At 42.9% G+C, this 19422-nt stretch overlaps 1 protein-coding gene across 4 annotated transcripts in view; it reads right to left on the minus strand.

Moving 5' to 3' along the window:
- CAMSAP2 (calmodulin regulated spectrin associated protein family member 2) overlaps positions 1 to 19422 on the minus strand; it is a 563571-nt gene that overhangs the window by 149641 nt on the left and 394508 nt on the right. For all 4 annotated transcript variants that reach the window (XM_078640959.1, XM_078640956.1, XM_078640954.1 and 1 more), the window contains one exon: positions 12528 to 12618. In XM_078640959.1, the coding sequence (XP_078497085.1) occupies positions 12528 to 12618 (91 nt within the window). The remainder of the gene's footprint in view (positions 1 to 12527; positions 12619 to 19422) is intronic.

The raw sequence follows: 19422 nt of genomic DNA on the forward strand, positions 1-19422 counted from the left end.
AGAAGGGGACATTTTGCCAGAGTGTGTCGTGATGGAGAGTTGCATGTCAGGGAAAATGATAAGAATACAGAGAGAGCCACAAGTAGAGAAGTGAAATGCATAGAACAAAAAGTAGAAAAATTTACCTTGCAAGTGGAAGATGTCAATAACACTGTAAATTCTATTTACCCTAAATGTGATGTTCTAATTAATGATGAATTGGTTGAAATGTTTGCTGATTCATGTTCACCGTTCACCCTAATAAATAAGGATGATTATATGTCCACTGGCAAGAATAAGATCAGTGATCTTAAGTCCCCTGATATTTCTCCTTCAGGTTATAACAAGGGTAATATTCCCCTTTTGGGCATGAAAGATGTACAGATTCAATTCAAGGATAGGAAAACCTATGGTACTGTATATGTTGTGACGTCAGGTTCTAACCTTTTGGGATGGGTCCATCAAAAAGAATTGGGAATCATATTAGATCCAAATAGTGCAGAACAAGTTTTACTCACAGAGAATTTCCCAGGGGCAGAAAAGATCTATGATGAATTCAAACAATTGTTTAAAAAAGAATTGGGATGTTTACATAATTTCCAGCATAGGATTAAATTAAAACAAAATGCCAAACCTGTGGTACATGGTCTGCGTACTGTGCCTTATAAGTTGAGAGAACCTTTGAAAAATGAGTTGCAAAAGTTATGTGAGATGGATATAATTCAACCCATAGACTGTTCAGAATGGTTGGCTCCTATTGTTTTGGCAGCCAAACCCAATGGAGAGGGTATCCGTCTCTGTGTGGACTTACGCAGTTTAAATGATTGTATTTGGGTGGAGAGACATCCTTTGCCAGTGATTAATGAAATGCTGAGCACTATGGGCCCAGCGAAGTATTTCAGTGTAATATGTTTATCCATGGCATACCATCAGATCGAATTACATCCAGATTCAAGGCCACTCACAGCGTTTATCACACCTTTTGGTGCTTTCATGTTTAAAAGGATGCCTTTCGGCCTTGCCTCAGCTGCTGCAATTTTCCAAAGAGCTATGCAAAAAATTCTGGAGGGTGTGGAATGCACATTGTGTTTCCAAGATGACATATTAGTTTATGGGAAGAATTCAGAGGAACATGATGGTGTGTTGAGGCAAGTTTTCAAAAGACTCACAAATGCTGGGTTAACAGTCAAGAAAGAAAAGTGTAAAATAAAAGTCCAACAAGTGGAATATGTGGGCCATGCAATTTCTGAAAAAGGATTTAGACCAAAGAGCAATTTGATCAGAGCAGTTAAAGAAGCTCCTAACCCAAGAAACAAAGAGGAATTAAAGTCATTCTTAGGACTTATGGAATACATGTCAAAATATGTGGAAAATTTTGCTACCAAATGTGAATCCATGAGAGAAATGTTGAGAAAAAACAAGGAGTTTGTGTGGAATGAAGAACAGGAGGCAATTGCTAATGCCTTGAAAGAAGATTTAGTCAAATCCCCAGCTCTTGGAACATTTGATGCTACCAAGAAGACTATTCTGACTACTGATGCGTCAAACTATGGACTAGGTGCTACTCTTGTTCAGAAAAATGGAAATAGATTATTGCCTATGCTTCTAGAAGTCTTTCTCAGCCTGAAAAGAACTATTCCGTAATCGAACGAGAAGCTTTGGCGTGTTTCTGGGCAGTCAGACACTTTAAGTTTTTTCTATGGGGTCTAAGATTTACTATACGTACAGATCACAAGCCCCTCACATATATTTTTTCTGTGAAAGGATTGGAGAACTGCACCCCACGCATCAGCAGGTGGATACTGGGACTAGAACATTTCAATTTCAAAATTGAACATGTACCGGGCAAGGAAAATATTATTGCAGATTTTTTATCCAGGTCACCTCTTCCAGAAGAAGATGTCACAGAAGAAGCGTTGGACAGTCCTATAATGATGATGGATTTTCCTGCCATCACAGAATTGGAGTGGGAAGATGGAATGAAGAACGACAATGAGCTCAGTATCTTGAAGGAAATGATCAAAAATGGATGGCCAAGTAAGAAGAAAGAGGTGGAGGCAGAAATGGAAGATTTTTGGGAAGTTAGAGATGAACTGAGTGTTATTGGAAAGAAAATTTATCGGAATAATAGAGTGATACCTCCCAAAGATTTAAGAAAAAGAGTCATTGATTTGGCACATGAAGGCCACCTTGGACGCAGTGCCACTAAAGCAAGAGTGAGAACAAATTTCTGGTTCCCTAGAATGGATGCCATGACGGAAGAAGCAGTAAAAGATTGTGGAGCATGTGGAAAAAGTGATAAGTCAAAAGTGATATGTAAATCTCCTTTATCTCCAGTAAGCGTCCCAACTAAGCCATGGAGCAAGTTAGCCATGGACATTATTGGGCCGATGCAGAATCAAGTTCTACAGAGAAAATTCATGTTGGTCCTGATTGATTATACTTCACACTGGATCAAACAAAAGTTTGTGCATAGCATCAATACCAAAACAGTGATCCAATTTTTAAAAGAAGTGTTCAGCGAGGAGGGTATTCCTTCCACACTAATAACTGACAATGGGGTACAATTCACCTCTGAGGAGATGCTGGATTTTTTTAAATTGTTAGGTATAAAGCATGAGACCACTGCTCTCTATTGTCCGAAAGCAAATGGAATGGTGGAGAGAGCTAATAGGGTCATTAAAGAAAATATTCAACTAGCTACTGTCAATGGATTTGATGTTGAAAACTCCTTGAGGGAATGTCTGTGGGCCTATCATACATCTCCCAACAGGGTAACAGGGGTTTCTCCCTTTGTGTCTCTACGCGGGAGGGAGCCAGGCACCAAATTAAATCCCTGTTGGTTAAAAGGTGGGGAAGCTAAGGAAGTTGATTGGGAGGAAGCTGGAGTGAAGGTCAAACTACATCAATCCAAGTACAAACAATGGTATGATCAGAAACATGGAGTAAAGTTCACAAAATGGGAGGTGGGTGACATGGCACAAGCCAGAAGAAGTGTTAAGTCAGGAACTGCTCCCAGCAAATTTCACTCTACTTGTAAAATAGCTAAAGTGTTGAAAAATGTAGTACAGTTTGAAAATGGGCAATGGTGGAGTTATGACAACATTGTAAAAGTACAGTCTTAACTATTGCTCTGTTTAGTAATTGGTTCTCTGCTAATTTGCTCAGCCTACCATTAACCTATTATTATTTTTCCCTTTCAAATGTTCTATATATAGAAAGGGAGATGTGTTACAATTAATCCTTAATCTGTTCCTGTCCAGGCAGCAGAATAGTTACCTCTCCAGAAAGGAGTTGTTGGCAAAGTTGGCCATGCTTCTGTGCCTTGTCTCTTGTAGAAGAGTGTCGGACGTGCGGGCTCTTGACATTTCTAACATAATTTTTACTCCAGATGGGGTTACGTTTACTCAGCTCAGACGCCCTAAATGCCATATCAGGTCTATTTCCTATCCTGAGTTTCCGGATGTCCCGAAACTTTGTGTGGTCTGTTGCCTCAAGGCTTATGAGGAGATGACTGAGGAGTTTTGTCCCCCTGGGGAGAGGCAACTCCTCATTTCACTTCGGAAGCCCTTTAAGGCGGTTTCCTCACCCACCATTGCCAGATTGATCCCTTAGGTGATGCAGGAAGCAGGTATTAGCATTAACCAGTTGGGGGCTCACTCCGCGAGAGGAGCCATGGCTTCGAAGGCCTTCAGTCTAGGAGCGCCTTTAGAGGATATCCTCAACGCGGCAGACTGGTCCTCAGACTACACGTTCAAAAGGTTTTACTTTAAACCAATTTTTAACATGGCTCATTTGGTTGTGAGCAAGCTTTAAACGAGCATAATCCTCGCTTCCAGTCCTGACATAGAATGAAAAATGTCCTAGCTAAAGTAACAGAAAGTTTCAATTCTATTAAGGACTCGTAGGTGAGGATTATACCGCCCTTGAGTCCTGGTGGAGATCCCTCCCCGTATGACAGTAAGTAATATGGTTCTCTCCACAGTTAAACAATTTGACTTATGTTAGACTGTGACTTGCTTGTGATTTTTTGCTCAGTGCTCCTCTGGTAATTTGTTTCCCTTGTCCTCAGGCTCGGACTCCAACAAACAGGATTTCTGAAGTGCGAGGAAAGGCTGTCTACGTGCTCAGAAAGAGGAAGAGAGGACACTGTTGATGGACTATGTGGGGGCTGCCTAAGCCCTGGTTGGACTCTGGTTCTATGTCTTGTGATTGGTTGTTACCATGTCTTTTGTTTTGACTACACATTCCCTTTGTTCCATGGGAAAGGTAGTCTTCTTGTATCTTCGCTGCTGTTCATTAAAGTGAAGAAGGAAGGCATAATCTCGCCTCCGAGTCCTTAATAGAATTGAAAATTCCGTTAGATAGGATATTTTTCATTACCATACATGGCAGCGCAAAAGACTGAACGAAATATTAAAGCAATATGAAACTAACATGTTAGGTGAGCTGTGGAGACTCATGTCAGGGTCTAAGTGCTGAAAAGAAGGTGGACTGAGGTGCATGGCAATGAGCAAAGAAGAGAGTCACGTGAAAAACATTTGAACGAAAAAAGTAAGAGTATTTCCCTCTTGCGGACATAGGTTCTGAATAGCTAGAGTTAAAATGTGACCCTAGTTAATCAGGAAAATAAAAACTCCTTATTACCTCCGAGGAACAATGAGATAAATATATGTACACTACAGCCATGGTAAAAGATACCTGGAGGGTACTGCCTGCATGGAGAATGTGTACAAGGTCTACTTGATGTCAATGGATGCTATGACCTACTGTGATAATAATGAAGGACAGGCAAGCTGGCCTTTTGCAACCCAGCAGATAATAAAATACACCTTGGACAAGGCAGGGGCAAACACAGAACAAACTCATGCCTTGAAGAACACTTAAGAAGATGCAGAAGTACCATAACAGCAAATATACGGAAAGCAATTGCAGATTCGAGAACAGCTCTATAACATAAGATTCGGTGTCACTGGTCTGTAACTTTGATTATACGAAATTTGATAAAAGTGGCGGAAATGAAAAAAGCAATAGGGGACATGGAGATTGTCACAGAGGACACACGAAATGTACACAACTGATTAAATTCAAGGAAGTTAAGCAAGCTCTTGAAACATAAGAGGGTGACGCTGAGGGAAGGTCTTGTCGAAATACCCTATGTTGAGTCTACAGGTTTTTCTGAGGGAGCAATATGCCCATCTGAAGAATCAATTTTGGAACATTGGATACACAGTTTGTTAAAACCCACGGGAACAGCCAAACTGTTCTCCACTGAAAAAGCACACAGAGCACTGGCGCTTCCCTCTAGACCTTGTGACCGGTGGGTCACGACCATTGGATTTATAAATTTGAGATACACAACATTACAGGAAGTACAGAATAGTAATAAAGAGCAATACAAGGGCCTAAGAACCACATGTTTCCAGAATACACGCAGATGGTCTATCATCAGCATAAACCCTTTGAGTTGTTAAATGAAACATGCACCAGAATTGGATGAAATACATGCTTCTTTATTCTGCTGAAGTCTGAATGCTTATAGATGTATGTTCACACTTATTCCTATCTCTGGGGGGGATAACAAAGGATTGGCTACAGGATTGAGAAAAGCCTCATCACTCTTGAGAAGACACTTGATACCTAATGGGAGGTGTGTCTACTGGCGGAATATAGCTGGACACAGTGGAGAGGAAGAAAAACCCAAGAGACTCAGAAGTACAAGAAAGGTGCCGATAAATGAAGATGAAACTTTGAGAATGAAACAATGAGCCGGATACTACAATGTTATTGGCTGTGACACAGCGGGAAAATGAGATGTTAATGTCCAGGATGTATATACTGGAAATGGATAGCCAGAGTCTGGAAGGCTGCCCTGCACCCTCTGAGATGTAGATGGGTTTGTGACTGGCACATTTGAGAGCTCCCATTCAGGAGGAGGCCACTGGCAGCTGCACATGCCCCTCCCTGCACCTTGTATATGTTATGTACTGTTTTGACGTTACAGTTAAGGGAAGAAATGAGAGTGTGCGGCAGACTGGAACTGCAAGGAACTGTTAATTGTGGAGTGTAAAATTGACATGACATTCCTAGTTCCATAGCTTGCAAATAGAGAGACTACCTCCACAACTCATTCTATTCTTCCTGTTCAAGATGGGTTAGAGAGAGGGTGAATCAGCGCGCCCCTTTAAAAAAGGAAGGGTGATTCAAGACCCATAAGGGGATTTTCTATTGGTAAAGGACACATATTCTTTCCACCAAAATGAGTGCAGTTATTCACCACATGGATGGATATGCCAGTGATATGGACTGGTGACTTTAAATTTGTGGTCTTGGGCGTGTTGGATACATCACTGCCTAAAGCAGAGACTGGGTCTAAACTCACAAAACAGCTGATAGAGATTCTGGGTGAGTTGCACTTGGTATGTATTTGGAGACAGTGGCACCCTGGTATGATGATAGACTCAATGACGACAGGCGTACTATGCGAATGGCAGAGCGCACCTGGAGATCGGACCCTTCAGCACTGCACCTCAAAAGGCTTAAGAACAAGAGAAATGCCTACTTCAGGAAAATAAAGCGCACAAAGTCAGACTTCTTTAGCCGCCAGTTGGACCAAGCAAAAAACAGGCCAAGAAAGCTGTTCGAACTAATCAAGACCCAAACAAAGACACAACCCTTACAATCAAACAGCACAACAAGCGACACCCCACACTGTGAAGCCTTCTCTGCTTTCTTTAAGCTAAAGACTGACAACATAAGAAATGACCTCATCATGGATGTAAGCCGATTCCCCAACCACACCAGAATGGCTAACACTCAACCCAAAAACAAGGCATCTTGGCTGTACTTCGATACCTACTCGGAAGAAGCAGTACACAAACTGCTTTGCACCTAGAAGCCCTCTAATCACCTCACAGACCCTCTACCTGCTAATGCTGTAAAAGACTTCATCCCCTTGCTCCTCCCTCTCTGGACCAAAATCATCAACAGTTCCCTGCAACAAGGCCTCATTCCAGACTCCCTCAAGGAGCCTATACTCAAGAAACCTACAGCTGATCCGTCTGACCTAAACAATTACCGGCCCATCACCAATATCCCCACCCTGGCCAAACTGCTGGAGAAATGTGTCCAACTCCAACTAACAAAACACATTGACCAATTTGACCTCCTCAACCCTCATCAATCAGGCTTCCGAGCGAAACATAGCACGGAAACAGCTATGACACACATTATTGATGACGCCCTCCAAATTCTTGATCGCAATGAGTCCTGCCTCCTCATCCTTCTTGACCTCTCGTCAGCATTTGACACGGTCAAACATGAGAACTTGCTGGAGCTGCTAAGCACTAGAATGGGTCTTTCGGGAACTGTTCTCAAATGGTTCTCGTCCTTCCTTCACAACCGGTCTCAGAAGTTCAAGATCGACAATGTACTATCTACATCGGTGCCTGCATATCTAGGTGTTCCACAAGGATCCGCCCTCTCCCCCACACTGTTCAACCTCGTCATGGAACCGCTCGCCACCTTGCTCCAAGCCTCCAATGTCCAATTCCATATGTACGCCGACGACACACAACTTTACCTAAAGCTACAATCCCCGGAAGATATCAAACATCTGAATTCCACGCTTATTAACACTCAATCTTGGCTAGCCGATAATCACCTCAAACTAAATGCTCTGAAAACTGAGTTCCTACTCATCTCACCCCCGGCGAAAATTTCCACCACCCAAACCTGGCTCAATAACCTAACAGCACTCAATGTCCAACCTACCATCGTGGATTCGGCGAAATCCCTAGGCATCACACTCGACGCCAAGCTCAACATGCAGCAGCACGTTAGCAAAGCCACAAAAGCAGCTAATTTCCAAATCAACACACTGAGGAAAATTAAACCCTTCCTCCCTGCCGAAGACTTCCAAACTGCTGTACAAGCTTTAGTCATCCCTCGAATAGACTACGGAATTGTGGCCCTCAGCGGACTCCCGCTATCCACAACAGCACCCTTAAGAGCCTCCCTGAACGCTGCCGCGAGACTCATTACTGGCTCAAGAAAACATTCGCATATATCCCAGACTTAAAATCTCTAAAATGGCTGCCTTTTGAAGCCAGAATACAGCTAAAAATTGCAGTTATGACACACGCGGCCGTGCACCACAATGCACCCAACTACCTCGCTCAAAAGCTGTCTATATCAGGAGGTTCGAGATCCAATAGAAGTACAAAAAATCTACTCCTGAAACCTCGTAGATTCCGGAAAGAGAAAACATACAAGCGCTCCTTCTCAGGAATGGCACCCAGGATCTGGAATGCGCTCCCTCCTGAAACCAGGCTTATCTCCTCCACCGCACTCTTCAAGAAAGAGGTGAAAACCATCCTTCTGGCCAAGATCTCCTGAACCTTATAGGTGCTGAATCAGAGACTCTGCATTGCTTTGTAGCACTGTTCACCTTGTCCTTTGGCACTATACTTCTACTTGATGGGGACACTACTACGCTACTCCCTTACTACCGACCAATATATGATACACGTTGGTCTACTGATTCACTCTCCCGATGCCCCCACTCAGTGTTCTCTCTATACTAAAACATTGGTATAAGCCATCCATCCACCCAAGGTGTACCTAAACACCTCTGTAGTGGGTTCAATGACTTGTGCCGTCTTATATTACTTGTTTACCTGATTGTATATTGATATGTTTTATGTATGTTATTATTATCCTACCATGTTAGTGACTTTTATACTGCTCCCATTACCTCTGTTTCATGCCTACTGCCCCTACCCTGTCTCTGTGAAGCGCTCTGATATCTGTAAGGATCTTGTTAGCGCTATATAAAACTTTGAATAAATAAATAAATAAATAAATACCCAAGAGAATTGAGCTATTTCTGTTATACCCCCCCCCCCACATGGACCGCATAGTAGGACAGATTATATATTTGCCAGTCAATGTATCTTTGTACTACTTGGCTAAGTTCACTTCAGATCATTCTCAATGTATGCAAATAGGGTCAGATATAGGGCTATCGTCCCTTCTTGGAGACTAACAACAGAGGGTCTGAATTGGAGTGCTCGGTGCAGACTGTACTCTATCAAGGCAATGGGCGAAAATACTCTGCCACCCTAATAGCGTACCCTTCCTCTGAATTTAGAGATGTCCCCTGGTCCTGCTGACATCTCTAGTCACTGGAAGGAACTGTTGTCATGGATGATCCTGTCAATGTGTTAAAATGTTGATGGGTGGAACCTGAAATTGGCGGATGTTTGTTAATCTTTTAACTTTTTTTTGGTTTTTCAAAAATAAACTCACAAAGAAGGAGTTTGTTTGCAAAAAATCAAAAACAAAGGACCCCCACACCACTGGAGTTGTCTCACATGCTGTGGGAGCCAGATAAACATTTTCACTGTCCCTTTACTGCCAGGTATTATACAGTGGTGACAGACAGTGAACAGTAAGCATTGAACCCCTCACTCTAAATCGGGCAGTTGTTTGAATTGCCAAAGCACTATCTATGCGACAGAGCTGGAATAGGCTCCATCATTGATATACTGAAGGTCTGTCCTCCTGTACATCAGAAGTGAAGTCACAGGTTTTAGCGGAGAGGGTACTTCATTGCGGTTGTATCATAGTACCCTCTCCACAAATCTCTAAATCAGGCCCAGAGTACCTATGGGATCCTGTCTTAGGCAGAACTGTGGGTTAAGCTCTCAGAACATTTTGCTAATAACTGGGTATTGCATCCAACAGTGCAACAAAAGGGGATGCCATGAAGGTGATAATGAGAGGAGTGTGCATCCGGAAAAAAGCCAGCAACTGAAGGCTGGTATAAAGAAGGTGGATGAGATAAACACTGACCTAGCAATGCCACACAAAAGCCAGAATTATGAGAGAAACTGATAGCAACAGAAAACACTAAGAACTGTATTCCATCCTAGATACAACTAATAGCCAGAAGTTACACATTGAGGGGAATAGATGTTGTAGACTATTGGCTTGGCTGTTGGAGAGTGAGATGCAAAGGTTATCCATACTGTAAAGATTTGATAGCAGTCAAGAAATTGAATATGTATGCCCATGGCGATAAATAATATTATTAGGGAATATTTGTAATCACTGTGAAAGAACAATAAAATATTTGATCCTTAGGCAGTGAGGCATACTTAGGGACACCAAGCCTATTACAACTTACCCCTGAACAAAGAGTGGTGAACAGAGGTGACCCATTGACTAAGGAAGAACTAATGAAGAGAGTCTAGAGGGACTCCATACGGAGTTCTACATTACTCACTCCAGAGTATGGATACAAAACCTTTTAGCAGTATGTAGTGAGGCAGCTGAAAGTGTTTGGTTCCCAATTGCCATGAGGAAGGCACTGATCAAGGTGGTCCCCAAACTGGGAAGGACCCTGAAATTGTTTAATATTAAAGACCACTCTCAATGGTATTGGTAGTCACAAAAATACGTACAGAAGTCATTGAGAAAAGATTGCTGACAATGGTCACTGATCTGATACACACCGACCAATAACGTTTATCCCACACTGCAATATCATTCATAATTTAAGATGATTGGTATATGATAAATCCTGTTTAGATAAAGCTAAGGAGGAGTATGCAGTGGCCTCACTAGACATAGAGAAAGCATTGGATACAGTGGCAAATTCATTCATGTTATGTTCTAAGTCTTTGAGAAATATAAGGTTGGCCATTACATTATCCACTAGTCATGACAGTTGTATTTAGGCCCCAAGTGAAGCGAAAACTTTCTGATAGATTGATACTAGAAAGGGGTAAAAGTTTTGGGTGCTTAATGTCACCTATTATGTCAGCTGGAGCAGTGAAACCCTTGGCTTATATTCTAAGAAGGCAGATTGGGGATTGGGGGATTAGTATAGTGGGAGTTAATAATATTTTTCCCAGTATGTAGACAACACTTTTCTATATCTACGGGAATCAGGCCAATTGGTGGCTGAACTTTGAATCTCTTGCAAGCACATAGAAGAAATTCAGGACTCTACACCAACTGGTCCAAGTCCAAGATTTTTTCACCTGGGTGCACACTGAATGATTGTTCTACCTGTACTGGGGGAGCAATGGCAGAGTATGGCATTAAAATACCAGAGTATAAGTATATTACATAATAAAGATCCCTACAGTAGGTTGACCGTAAGACGAGTGGTTCAAGGGACACACAAATAGGTTACTTTCTGGTGGCACTTACCCGTTATGAAGATACTTAGAAGTGTACTTATATTCCTAAAATATGTATATGTATTCCAGGTAATGTCTTGCCTGACAACACAGAAAATATTCCAGGAACTGGATAGATTACTGACATCCCTTATATAGGTATACTTATCCATGTCAAGAGTTAAAGCACTGAATTTATGCTAACCGGACAAAATGTTTTCACTGGTGTACTGCCAGTTGATTGTCTATTACGTTATATGTCCTGATTTAACGTTTTGACAGACAATTTTCCACCTGTTGTTGCTGGGGATTTCCCTCATTTGCCAAGATGGCAGGTTAAAATCTGAAAAAAATGTTGGGTTGTTCAGAAAACTGCAGTGGAAAGTCTGCCATTGGCATTAGTGTAGGTGGGTATGCTGACAGAAAATGTGGACTCTGTCAGTGTTCACATATCTAGTCCCATTCTTGAGATTTTGAGAATGCCACACTTATCTTTCACTGACAATCATCCACCATGTTCAGGGCTGTCTGTAAATCCTTTAAGTCCCCAGGCAACTTGGTGGTCTTCTCACTCTGGATAGGGCAGCTGATCTGCTTCCATGTCAGAATCTGATTCTTAACTTCAGCAGAGCTGTTGGCGTTTCCACTAGTGGAACGTATGCCCTCAGTCTCAGTTTCATTCTAAGTAGGGAAAATAAGGTCCAGATGTACGGACTGTAAATTCGCAGTATTTTCTGGGATTTCCCGTTACTGCCCTCATCTCAATCAGGCAATTAGTCTATCCAGCTAGAATGACAGTCAGGGCACTGAATGAGGATGAAATATGTTAGCTAGGCAGGGAATTGCAAGTTGTCCCATACATGTAGAGTATGAGGAGGGTTTTGTTTGGTACAGCCCTTTTGAAGAGCTTACATTTGTTTAACTGTGAAACATTTGCAATGTGCAAAGGTAATTAATGACTCCCCTCATATATATTGTTTAAAATCGATTAAACAACTTAACAAGAATCCATATCATGGCTGAAGATGGGAATGTGGGGGGCAGAAGCAATCTTTGCAGCCAGTATTCTGCTATCATAGAGAATGGATGGAAACCTTGCCTGGCCAAGCTTGATAGCAGAGGAACCCAAAGAATATATATATTTTTTTACAAAGATGCATCTCATTGGGCAAAACACTGATCTATACATGCTAGAATATAAATAACCATTTCCTATGGCTCAAAAACCCCAGTGACTTCTTTAATTACGAATCATGCCATTGATGAGTAAAATTCTTCCATAAGGTTAGGCCAACTTTGTTAACTGAAATATCTCACAGGGTTTATTCACATGGGATCAAAGGAAACAGTTGCAGTTACCGTGTTGGTCAATGGCGCAAGGCTGCACAAATGCAGGCTTCACAACTTCAAACCACCAGAAAAGTTCTGCCATGAACACCAAGTAGTTACCCTGGAAGACAAAAAAACAGGTACATGTGAGAAGGATTCACAAAGACGATTCCTATATTCTGATGCAACCATCTATGGTAATAGTATTATGCTCATCAGTTACTTGCCATATTTACTATGATATATTTTGGGTCAGTCAGTCAATAACTTTTATTGTATGATTAATAAAAATCTTTACAATGCCAGTGCAAATTCTCTGAACAGAGGCATTACATGAGGCATGGATAAAAAGCAATATCTGAGTAACACAAGTGCATAAAAGGAGTTAAAATGGCTTAATAAAAACTTTAAAAACAGTATTATCACATTACATTTGATACACTAAAAGGACATGAAATTAGCAGAACACACAGGAGTGCTTGGCAGTTACTAAAAGTGGCTGTAAGTGCACAGGTTATTAAGATGAGGTAGTAAAACCACAGCAGCAAAAAGCACCATAGGACAGATAGCACCATATTTTAAAATAGCTAAAAGCATGGAAAGATAATAATATCAGCAGTACTGAAGTAAAGTAAAAGTCCTAGGTGCAACTTATGAGTCTGGCAGTCCTAGGATCACCAGACCAGCAATCAGGGGCCGCAATATGCTTGGAAGGACCGCTGCGGTCCCGCCAGGCTTGATACAAATTTCGTTTCCACCGGCGGTGACATGGAGGTGTCAACCCTAGCGGAGAGGAAACAAAGGGGCCCAAGAGTACCCCATATGCCTCCTTCGCTTGTGCATGCACACAGGAGGGCATAACATGTGTCCCCCTGTGAGCATGCACACGAATTACTGCACGGCATGGACTTTTCAGTCCAAGCGATGCAGGAACCTTGTGAGGCGTTCCCATTGCGGTGTCATTTTCAAAGGCACTGTGGCGTTTGAAAGAGGCACAGCCCTGGGAACTCCACGCCACAAGCCCGTCAGCCTACAAATAACTTGTAATCTGGCGGCGAGTCTCATAGGTGCAGGGGCGCAGTAGGAGCACCGCCGAAACTTGTCATCGGGCCCTTAGAGGCAGGAGTCAATAGAGAGAATAACCGTAATCTGCAATGTTCTTGAAAGATTGAAAGATTATGCATGACACCAGTGATGGCATACATAGTGGTCATTGAGAGGCTGAAAAACTATGATTTGGACAATGTTCAAACGCTGTGTGTAATATTGCAAAGTGCTAAAGGAAGTTTAAATAATGTGCGTAGTATTACACATGGTAAACACCAGAAGCTGAGTGCAACTCCAAGCTTTCTGCAGAGAGATTTTATCTTTCCAGATTTAAGTTTAGACAGTCTTGTCGAAGTCTTTGAGGAGTTAATGTACCACTCTAATGTATTTACCAAATGTAGCTAATTAAGTTATCACCATCGTAGTGAATGCAAAATTTGTTTGGGCAGCCTTATAATCAAGAATGGAAGAAATTCCGTTGAGTATCTCAAGCAAGGGCGCCTTTCCATGTGGCTCTTCCATTTTTTGTGTAGCTGTGCTGGAGTCCCACATTTTTCCCGGCTGGTCACGAGTCTTAGAGAGTAGTGGTTGTACAATCTCTAGATGAGGGATAGGCACAGAAGGCTTTGCTAAGGTGCTTTGGGCAACAGTGGAGCTTGTTCCACGTTCAAGTGAAGAGTGTGCTAATGACGGAGTTTATACGGGTTGAGTTATGATCAGGAGTTCGGCTTCCTTCTTCTCTAACACTCTTTCCTTGAACATGAGATATACACTAGGTGAATTGTCAGATGTCCTGTAATTTTTTTTGTGTTGAGTTAGGAGTGGTTCTTTTGTTGCTTTGTTTTTGGCCTTTTTTGTCTTTTTTTTGTTCTCTTTGAGAGAGCTACGGTCCATCGGTTCTCTGTGGAGTCCATTTTACCGTTACAGGTTCCTGGGATTCCAGTTCAGACGCTGTGGAAGCTTGGAAGGTTACCTTGCTAGCATCTTATACTAGAATAACAGGAGAGTTAGTTGGTTGGTCTAGTTGTAGTACTGCCTTGCCAGATTGCAAGGCTGTTGTTGTAGCTGCTTTGCCTGTTTGATCCATTTTATGTTTGGCACTTGTCCCTAAGGGTGTATTCCTGATCATTATTAATGTGTGCTGAAGTGATTGGGAATTATTTTTTAATACGGACTGAAAAGTAAGTTTCAGGTCCTGTATCATTAAGTTTAGGACCTCAGGCAGGGTGCATACTTTTTCCGCTATCAGATGGCAGGAGGCCAAAGCACACAGTTTCATCTTTTACAGTTGAGCGAGCGCCTTGTGCCCGCTCTTCCAGAGACCTGAATTGGCCTCCATTTTGGCTATTGATGTAGCTTGGCTTGTATTAGGTCAAGCTGCAAATCAATTTATTTGATTGCCAAGTTATAGTGTTTATCGTAGCAACTAAGGCAGCATTAATTGAAGCCATTAGATAACTTTGCTCACTGTAGGTTTGGATGGTAAGTAAGATTGACTTATCCTGTTAGTTTACGCTCCCTATGAAAATGTGGTCTTGTGACGGTGGCGGTTGGGGATATTGCTGCTGGATATCCGCATCTGTATTAGTTGTCACACCACTGTGGCCCTCAATACAAAGGGTGTCTTTGTGGGGAGCACGAGGTGAGGTCAGGTCCCACTGTTCCCACTCAGTGCCAGACTTTAGGTCACCTCCGCTGGTGCCCTGCTATTGAAAGTCACCATTTTGTACTCTGGAGGTGCGAATATGAGCAACCGTAGTGATGATATTTGGTGTTATTCGAGGAATGGTTGTCACATGGGGCTGAGAATCAGTGTTGAGAGTGCAGTAGTTTTGCACATGAGGGGTGCTAGCAAGAGTGCTATCAGTGTTGATAGCAGTATTAGTAGCGCTCTCGCCCATCAGATCCTTTCCCACTGCCTTAGTTGTGAGGACAATTCCTACCAACATACTGTCGGAGAGGCTGTCTGAGGAAATTTCAATAATTGTATTGTCTTTCCTCCACCGGGGTAGAACTGAGTTTTATTCACAGTTTTGTTTGGGGTGGGACGTTATAATTGATATTGTATCTTTCAATGAGCTTACCACGGCTGCAAGGTCCTCTGTAAGGTCCACAAGGACCCGTTGTTGGTCTAGATCAGGGTTATACGACTGAGGTGGTTTTTTCTTGAAGAAGATGTCTATCGGGGTTTTCTTCTTGGGTGCTTAAGTGCTGACCTTATAAATGCTCCTTATTTTATTGCCGCCTGTCAATGCCGATGTAAGTGTGGGTGAAAATGCCTTGCCACCAGTGACCACCTAAGCAGAGGAGACACTCTCGTTGCTCCCAGTACCAGCTGCAATAACTGTTTAGGGGAATGGTTTTTCTGCCTGTACCTTCATCAATGTGGTCCTAGCTGTTGTAGCTCACCAAGTGTTAGCCTCGGGCCTCTCCTTTTTGCCATTGCGTTGGCGCACCATTAATAGATTAATCTGTGCGACAGTTTCTACCGCAGAAGAAAAGGACGCAAACACTTACTGAGGTCCTTTAGTGGACCTTTGGTTGTCATTTGTGTCAGTCGACTCCCTGTAATGGGCCAAAACGCAGCCGGAGATGCCACTGCAGTCTAATCTGATCTGGTCCGCTCTGGTCAGCCATGCTTCAGCAGCGGTCGGGCTCCACTACACCGCACTGACCAGGACCATGGAGGAGGGCACTGAGGGGACCACTATAGCCCTGAACTGGGGCCCAATGCCCTACGGCACAGGCTCCGCTGGAAGCTACAGAAAGCCTTGCACTCAATGCTGGATGTCCTGTGTGTGATGTCGCCTTTGCTTTCTATCCACAGTGCCTGATGGGCTGCGGTCTCCTCAGCTACATAGGTTTTCAGGATAGAAAAAAAGGCAGGGGTGAGTGAGAGAGCCAAGCAGGAGCACACTGGCCTGTCCTGCAAGCTGCGACCAGACCTAGCTGTGCCGCTGCCGCAGGGCTGCGAGCTCCCTCTTTGTGTTGACTGGCTACAACCTCCACGCTCGCTCCTCACTGTGCGGGGGGCTTGTAGACAAATTCAACAGGTTGCCAAGCGGGGCGGCATCCAGCTCCTAGCATTCTGTGTAGCCCCTTGCCCCCTAACGATGTACTTCTGCTGAGGGGTGAGGGGGTAGCAAGAGACTGGTCCCCTTGCCTTCGTCTTGCCCCGGCCAAAGGCACTGCCGGGCAGTGTTCGATACACGATGCCGCTGCTCCTCCCCGAGCACAGTGAAACTGGAAGCACTGCAGCGTAACCTCCGTAAGCAGCAACCATGCTTTGAGTCCTACTCTCCATGCCCTTCACCTAGAAGCTCAGCCCATTCACACACTGAGCATGGATTTGATTGTGCCCAACAGTCTATGAGCGAGGGGCCTCTGCCTTCTGCAACTGCCCCAGACCTTACTTTCCCTGAACTCCCAAAATGCTTTTCTGGAGCTCGGTTTAGAACTTACACTTGTTCACTATGTCCCCAGTGAGCACATAGTATAGTGCCTGGCTAATCCCACTGACCTGTGAGCACATGAACCGTTTTTGTATGCAAAGTTCATGTCTGCTGCAGGTCATGTCCAATAGATCATGTGGCAACATATTTCTTATGAGACAGTCCCTCAACAAATTACATTACACTTCCATATTTATCGTTCTTTGCCTCCCGGCATTGGCCATCCTGTATTGTCAGTATATGTCACGATCTGTCTATGGGGTGAGTAAGAAATCTGCTGCCTCTGTCAGTCTGAGAGTCCATGAACCACTCCAAATGTAATGTATTCTTCTTCAAGAATAGTGCAGATGAAAGGAGAATATACATGAAAAGCCCTTACCAAACATCCATCAGCTCACATTAAGCGACACTGTCTTCTTTCTGTGAGAATCCCTCATGTAGAAGTTGTGCTTCCCTCACAAGACCTGCATGTGCAGGTCTGAATGTCCATAGCCTGGTTAAAGGCTCTTTTCCAGGTCACGTGGCCTTCCATTAGTTCCCTTGCCACCTTCTTCACAAATGCAAGTTGCCCTTGATTGGAACTATATGGCACACCTGGAATAGTCACAGCTTTGCCTGTCACTATGTTTAAGAAAGATCACTCTGACGTCATTCTTGGTTTTGGTAGACTTCAGCACTTCCATGCATCAAAAAGCCCACTCTCCTCTGTGTTGCCCCTACTGAAGTATGTGTTTGATCAACGAGCCATAGAAAGAATACACCCAATCATGAGTCTGCTTGCTGCAGCAACGGATATTGGCACCTTCTTTTATAAAATTGTTTTAATCAATTATCACTATACTGCAGCGTTAAGTATTTTCATGCTTAGCTAGCCCACCATAACTGTACACCAACCATCCAATCATCTTGCCGTAGGGACCACATTTGTTACCACTTCTCTTAACTGACTGCGGTGTCTAGCTCTCTTGCCTCGCTGGTTGGACCAGAGCGGGCATCGTCCTGATGCCCAGCCTAACCTACCTGCTACTGATTTCATGAAGGACAAAGTCAGTACTGGCAAAGGCAACATATCTCACCTTCCAACAGCCTTACCTGACCTTTTGGCTTTGCAAATGCTTTTTAACATGCTGTTCTGCATCGGGGGAAAGAAAAAAGAGTAAAGAAAATGATTGTTTGCCGATGCTGAATGGCACATGAGTCACCCCACATGTGCACGTATGCGTCATGATGCAACAGCGTTTGCTTGTTTTTTACAATTCTTTTACCGTTCCCAGATAGATGACGCAAATCTTGGTGCGGCTGATCTTGGAACGAATCAGTGTAAAAAACATATACGCATGAAAGCGCATCAAATTGAAAGGGGCAGACCAGCAGCAAAAAATGCAGCTTTCAGGCCTGCCAAAAGATGAAAACACTATAATTTTTTTGTCATTCTAAACGGGACTTTGTCAAACAGCAACATACATTTCTCACAAATGTGCAACAATCACATACAGGCTTCATCCTGTTTCTTCTTGCCAGTATCAGATCTACGATATCTTTTGACAGGGATGAAGTTTCAGGATGGATAATACTGTACACCTGAATAATATAAGGAATAAAGTACCCCATGCCGTACATTATAGGGATATTGCAAGTCACAGAGGTGACCCATAACCATATAGAGGAACGAGGCCGAAAGCCCGAGTTAAATTAAGAGATTATGGAACTCCAAGGTGACTTGCAATATACTTATCATGTACGCTGGGGGTACTTTATCCCATATAATACAAGGTCACACCATCACCTTTCCCACAAACCACTTAAATCCTTGGTGCGTAGCCCTTTTATAAGGAGAGAAAATGCTTGCAAACATGAAGAAGAAAAATAAAACCTCTAGTGCAAAATTAAACACAACAAAAGTCTGTTAGATATTTGTAGCAAACAGATATTAAAAAAGTTCAAGTCCGTTTACAACTAAAAAGAAAAGCTGCATTCTCTCGGGATGTGGAGAAACATCCAGAATGATTCTAGCTTTTCTCGAACTATCTAAGTAGTGCAACAAATAAACATGTTCTCTCCTCCTACCATTGTAGGCCAGACAAATAGAGGAGAAGAAAGAAAAGCAACAGCTGCAGTCAGCACTTTCCCAATTCCGACTGCAGTGTCTTAGGTGGTTACTAGAGGTCTCTTGATCAAAGCTCAACCCCAGACAAGCTCAATCCCAGACAAGGAATGAGATATATTTACTGCAGAGGTGAAGGCAGGTTAAGTAAGATAGGTCTTGTAAATTATGAATAGCAGGTATGGAAGTTAAGTATGGTTGGTAAGTTTGGAACGGTAGGTTAGGTATGGTAGGTAGGCTAGATCTGATTGGTATGTATAGTATATAAGGTATGCTGTGTATGATAGATTATATATGGTAGGTAGGTACATTATGGTAAGTA

The sequence above is a fragment of the Lissotriton helveticus genome, chromosome 1_1 (genome assembly GCF_964261635.1).
Source record: "Lissotriton helveticus chromosome 1_1, aLisHel1.1, whole genome shotgun sequence".
NCBI lineage: Eukaryota > Metazoa > Chordata > Amphibia > Caudata > Salamandridae > Lissotriton > Lissotriton helveticus.